Genomic DNA, 6531 nt, shown 5'->3' on the forward strand with positions numbered 1-6531 from the left:
AACAGCCACATTCCCTGCCCAGTCTCATCAGGTGACAGTTTCTGGCCCACATGGGACTAACAGACAATCTAAGTAGGAGGCAGAACATTTTAAAGATGAAGAACCGGGAGCACAGAGAAGTTAAGTGACTTGCCCAACTCCACACAGCAGATGAATAATAATAATAATAATGTTGGTATTTGTTAAGCACTTACTGTGTGCCAAGCACTGTTCTAAGCGCCGGTGTAGATACAGGGTAATCAGGTTGTCCCTCGTGGGGCTCACAGTCTTAGTCCCCATTTTCCAGATGAGGTAACTGAGGCACAGAGAAGTGAAGTGACTTGCCCAGAGTCACGCAGCAGGCAAGTGGCAGAGCCGGGATTAGAACCCATGACCTCTGACTTCCAAGCCCGGGCGCTTTCCACTGAGCCACGCTACTTCTCTAGTAAGGACTGGAACCCAAGCCCTCTGACTCCATATGTTGCCAACTTGTACTTCCCAAGCGCTTAGTCCAGTTCTGTGCACACAGTAAGCGCTCAGTAAATACGATTGAATGAATCAATGACTCCCAGAACCCGTGTTCTTTCCACTGGGCTGCCCTACTTCTCTGAAGGCATATTGCGGCAACTATTTAGAAAGAACAACGCCGTGTAATTTGTGAATGCAGTACTTGAATTTGGTTTTCCTTTCCTTCTCAACGACGAAGCTCATCACGATCTGGGCTACTTTTACGGCTCCAGTTACGTGGCCGCTCCCGACAGCAGCCGGACCCCGGGACTGTCCCGCAATCGCGACGGACTGCTCGTTGCTGAGCTGGACCTCAACCTTTGCAGGCAGGTTGGTGACATTTGGAATTTTAAGGTACGTTCTCCCGTTTTTCAGACAAACCCCATCGGTGCCTCACCCCCTCCCCGCTCCTCGAATCGCTTACACCCTCCTCCCGGTTTGTTTACTGTCTTCACACATCTGTTTTGCTTAGTTCAGGCCTCTCATTTAATTGAGCGCGATTGCAAGGCCACGGAAATCAAGGAAATCGCATTAAGTCCTCCTGCTGGCCTGCCCTTTTGAGTTGACCTGTAATGAAGTTTAAACTTCATATAAATGCGGTGGTGTTCGCAGCCAGGAAGTGCAGGGCCTGGCTTAGGACAGCGAGACAGTATTAAAATCATTAAGACTCTGCAAGGAATCTGATATCCTTGAACCAAATCTTCACTTCCTGTGCCCGGAAATCGGAGTTAAAGGCCCATTTGTAAGTTTTTTTACCTTCCAGATGACCAATCAGTGGTATTTATTGAGCGCTTACTATGTGCAGGGCGCTGTACCATAAGCTCTGTACTGTACTGGAAGCCGCTCTAGACTGTAAGCTCGTGTGGTTGGGGAATGTGTCTGTTATATTGCTATATTCTACCAAACACTTGAGTGCTCTGCAGATAAGTGCTCAATAAATATGACTGATTGATTGATACCACGTATTTGGGAGAGTACAGTTCAACAGAGGTGCTCGGTTTTCGCCAAGTAAATGGGTAAATCTTGTTTCTGCTGGGTCAGTTTCCCCAAATCCCAACTTTGGAAGTTTGGGGACTTGAAGGCTGGGCAAGGATGGGAGATGGGATGAGAAGGTCAGGGGTGCCACCTCTTGCTTCATAGCAGCAAGGACAGGTGGAACAATCGTATAGCCACTCCTATTATTATTATTATTATTATTATTAATAATAATGATACTGGCATTTGTTAAGTGCTTACTATGTGCCAAGCACTTTTCTAAGCGCTCGGGAGGGATACATGGTAATCAGGTTGTCCCACATGGGGCTCAGTCTTAATCCCCATTTTACAGATGAGGTAACTGAGGCCCAGAGAAGTGAAGTGATTTGCCCAAAGTCACACAGCTGACAAGTGGCGAAGCCGGGATTTGGACCCATGACCTCTGACTCCCAAGCCCGGGCTCTTTCCACAGAGCCACGCTTGCTTCAGCTCTGTGGTACAATCAGTTTCCTTAAAAACATCAATCGTTTCCCGAGAGCGTGAAACCCAGAATATTTCCAAACATAAATTATAGTAAGAATTATATTCACATTATTATTAATAATAATAATAATAGAGATTATTTTAACCCACCGGGGGGTTTTAAGGATGAACCTGAGGATGGGCCCCTGGGTTATCAAGGGAAAACTCCTCACTCTCAGCCTCAAGGCTGTCCATTGCCTCGCCCCCTCCTACCTCACCTCCCTTCTCTCCTTCTCCAGCCCAGCCCGCACCCTCCGCTCCTCTGCTGCTAACCTCCTCACTGTTAGGCCTCGTTCTCGCCTGTTCCACCATCGACCCCCGGCCCACGTCCTCCCCCTGGCCTGGAATGCCCTCCCTCCGCACATCCGCCAAGCTAGCTCCCTTCCTTTCATTTATTCATTCATTCAGTCGCATTTATTGAGCGCTCACTGTGTGCAGAGCACTGTACTAAGCAATTGGGAAGTACAGTGCTTCAAAGCCCTACTGAGAGCTCACCTCTTCCAGGAGGCCTCCCCAGACTGAGCCCCCTTTTTCCTCTCCTCCTCCCCCTCCCCACCTCCTTCCCCTTCCCACAGCACCTGTATATGTATTTGTACATCTTTATTACTCTATTTTACTTGTACGTATTTACTATTTATTTTGTTAATGATGTGCATCTAGCTTTAATTCTATTTGTTCTGACAATTTTGACACCTGTCTACATGTTTGGTTTCGTTGTCCGTCTCCCCCTTCTAGGCTGTGAGCCTGTTGTTGGGTAGGGACTTGTTGCCAGTGTGTACTTCCCAAGCGCTTAGTACAGTGCTCTGCACACAGTAAGCGCTCAAGAAATACGATTGAATGAATGAATGAATAAGTGGGAAGCTAAGGGCAGCAAATTTGAACGTTAATCGAATTGTCTTAGAGCAGCCCTGCTGTTGGGGCAGCAGAAGGAGCACTGCTCTGAGACTTGGGAGAGCACTAACTACTCTTTCAACTACTACTTGGGTTCTTTCCAGTCCTGGTTCGTTTGGCCTGGAGCTGGGTGAAGACCATACAGGCTTTATGCAATCAGGCAGTTGTATTTTATCAAGTACTTACTGTGTGGAGAGCACTGGAATAATAGTGATGGTATTTGTTAAGCGCTTACAGTGTGCCAAGCACTGTTCAAAGCACTGGGGTAGACACAAGGTACTCAGGTTGTCCTACGTGGGGCTCACAGTCTTCACCCCCATTTTACAGATGAGGTAACTGAGGCACAGAGAAGCTAAGTTGACTCGCCCAAAGTCACACAGCTGATAAGTGGCGGAGCCGGGATTAGAACCCACAACTCTGACTTCCAAGCCTGGGCTCTTTCCACTAATAATAATAATGATGGCATTTATTAAGCACTTACTATGTGCAAAGCACTGTTCTCAGTGCCAGGGAGGTTACAAGGTGATCAGGTTGTCCCACGTGGGGCTGACAGTCTTAATCCCCGTTTTACAGATGAGGGAACTGAGGCACAGAGAAGTGAAGTGGCTTGCCCAGAGTCACACAGCTGACAAGTGGTGGAGCCGGAATTTGAACCCATGACCTCTGACTCCAAAGCCCGGGCTCTTTCCACTGAGCCACACTAAGCCATGCTGCTTCTCTGAGCACTTGGGAGAGTACCATACAACACTACTACAGATGTATTCCCTGCCCACAACAAGCTTACAGTCTAGAGGAGGAGACAAACATTAATATACATAAATTATGGGTATGTCCCTGCCAGGCTACCTGCCTGCTTGCATGTTCACCTCCAGAATCCCAGTGGAATATGCCTGGCAGGAACAAGAAAGCATGAGTGGCATTATGCCACTCAGTTCCCTCATCTGTAAAATGGGGATTCAGATTGTGAGCCCCCCATGGGAAAACCTGATCACCTTGTAACCTCCCTAGTGCTTAGAACAGTGCTTTGCACATAGTAAGCGCTTAATAAATGCCATCATTATTATTATGCAAACCACTAGCCCTAGACTCAATCCCTCTTTGCAGGTAGTAGTAACAGTATCTATTAAGCGCTTACTAGGTGCAGAGCACTCTACTAAGAACTGGGAAAGGGAATCCACAGATGAGAATTAGACACAGTCCGTGTCCCTCGGAGCCTCACAATCTAAGACTTGAAGAGGGAAGAGGGGATTGGAGACTGCCCTCTAGACTGTAAACTCATTGTGGGCAGGGAATGTATCTCTTTACTGTTAGAGAAGCAGCATGGCTCAGTGGAAAGAGCCCGGGCTTTGGAGTCAGAGGTCATGGGTTCAAATCCCGGCTCCGCCACTTAGCTGTGTCACTTTGGGCAAGTCACTTAACTTCTCTGCGTCTGTTACCTCATCTGTAAAATGGGGATTAAGACTGTGAGCCCCACGTGGGACAACCTGTTCACCTTGTAACCTCCCCTGTGCTTAGAACAGTGCTTTGCACATAGTAAGCGCCTAATAAATGCTATTATTATTATTACTATATTGTGCTCTCCTAAGCCCTTAGTGCAGTGTTCTGCCCACAGTAAGCGCTCAATAAACACGATTGAGTGAATGAACATCAGGTTCTCGGGCCTAAAGTGTCAGGACTGGAGATTATCTATCGTAACTGAGTGGCTATTACATCATCATCATCATCATCATCAAACTTAGAGCATCCAAACTATGTAGGGCAGAGTCCAGCCATCCCCAGAGCCACCAGGGAAGATAAACAGTGCCAATGGGTGCCTTCTGAATGCATAAATTATGAGCAGCAGGAATAAGGAAAAAAAAGGAAGACAGGGATATTGGCACTTCAGTTCCATCTCTGTAACCCAAACAAACTTCCTCTCAGGCCCTGGTCCCCCGATTTAGAAGCTCGGCTTATATTTTTTTGACTTGTTGAAAGTAAGGTTCTAACAGTAGGTTGGAGCTTTTATTCTGTAGTAAAGTTTTCAGTTCATTTCCCTTCAGGAAATTCGGTCAAAAGGTGAAAATGTCACTCTTGCTCTCCAAAGCATATCCATTCATTCAGTCATGTTTATTGAGCGCTTACTGTGTGCAGAGCACTGTACTAAGTGCTTGGAAAGTACAAATCGGCAACATAGAGAGAAGGTCCCCACCCAACAACGGGCTCAAGGAGTCTAGAAGGACGAGACAGACAACGAAACAAAACAAGTTAACAGGTGTCAATACCATCAGAACAGATATATAGAATTATAGCTATATATACATCATTAATAAAATAGAGTAATAAATATGTACAAATGTATACAAGTGCTGTGGGGAGGGGAAGAGGGTAGGGCAGAAGGAGTGGGGGAAATGGGGAGGGGAGGAGAAGCAGAGGAAAAGTGGGGGCTCAGTGTGGGAAGGCCTCCTGGAGGAGGTGAGCTCTCAGTAGGGCTTTGAAGGGAGGAAGAGAGCTAGCTTGGCGGAGGGGCAGAGGGAGGGCATTCCAGGCCAGGGGGAGGACGTGGGCCGGGAGTCGATGGCGGGACAGGCGAGCGAGGTATGGTGAGGAGATTAGCGGTGGAGGAGCGGAGAGTGCGGGCTGGGCTGGAGAAGGAAAGAAGGGAGGTGAGGTAGCAGGGGGCAAGGTGATGGACAGCCTTGAAGCTGAGAGTAAGGAGTTTTTGCTTCATGCGAAGGTTGATAAGCAACCACTGGAGATTTTTGAGGAGGGGAGTGACATGCCCAGAGTGCTTCTGTACAAAGATAATCCGGGCAACAGAGTGAAGAATAGACTGAACCTATCACCTTAGGTTCCGTGAAGAAAGATAAAGACCAATCTCTTCGATTTCACACTGCCTTTTGGCAGAGTGCCTGGTAACTGATATCTAAGTGGTGAAGTTTAAAACCTACTAAGAGTGTAAGGTTTGCACGTTCTTTTGTTTCAGATGACTGGTAGATATGAAATGTACGCAAAGGAACTGACCAAGGCTGTTCAACCCAACTTTAAACCCAACATCATCAGAGAATAACTGCATCTGAGCCAGTGTTAAGCCAGGGACCAAGAAATGATAGGTTATAACAATTATAGAGGCCTTTCCTCATTTTAATGTTTATCAAATTAAATGTCCCGACCTAGCCCGGGCTCTTCACTACTGTCCTCTGAAATTTCACTTATTTACTGTGAAATTCGTCTCTACTTTCAACCTTATATATTGTCTATACCCTAATCAGCCAATTTTAAGAATGCAGACATACCAGATTAAATCAGTGCTAGATTAAAAGACAAGGCAACTCAATTCTGCCTAATCAGGGTATCTAACTTGTGTGACACTAACTTGGAATGTGAGGCAAGTTTGTTTTTCACCTCCAATTTATTAAATTTCAAAAGCTTGACATGCCTGCTTCATTCTTGAAATGACCTGACCGCTGCATTTTTTGCAAGATGCCAAACTGGGGGCCCTGATTGTACTGACCCTACTGCATTACTGGGCAAAACTCCCCCTCTAGACTGGACGCTCATTGTGGGCAGGGAATGTGTCTGTTGTATTGTTGTGTTGTACTCTCCCAAGTGCCTAGTACACAGTAAGCGCTTAATAAACACGATTGATTGGATATTCAGAATTTGACTCCTGAACCCTCA

At 46.6% G+C, this 6531-nt stretch overlaps 1 protein-coding gene across 5 annotated transcripts in view; it reads left to right on the top strand.

Moving 5' to 3' along the window:
- Positions 1–6284, top strand: part of UPB1 (beta-ureidopropionase 1) — a 48880-nt gene extending 42596 nt beyond the window's left edge. For 3 of the 5 annotated variants that reach the window (XM_038763267.1, XM_038763264.1, XM_038763266.1), the window contains 2 exons: positions 686–840; positions 5837–6284. In XM_038763267.1, coding sequence (XP_038619195.1) covers positions 686–840; positions 5837–5840 — 159 coding nt within the window. In that variant the 3' untranslated portion in view covers positions 5841–6284. The remainder of the gene's footprint in view (positions 1–685; positions 841–5836) is intronic. The other 2 variants (XM_038763268.1, XM_038763265.1) reach the window with 2 other exon arrangements.
- Positions 6285–6531: the final 247 nt, after the last annotated feature.

This window comes from Tachyglossus aculeatus, chromosome 21 (assembly GCF_015852505.1).
Source record: "Tachyglossus aculeatus isolate mTacAcu1 chromosome 21, mTacAcu1.pri, whole genome shotgun sequence".
Lineage (NCBI taxonomy): Eukaryota > Metazoa > Chordata > Mammalia > Monotremata > Tachyglossidae > Tachyglossus > Tachyglossus aculeatus.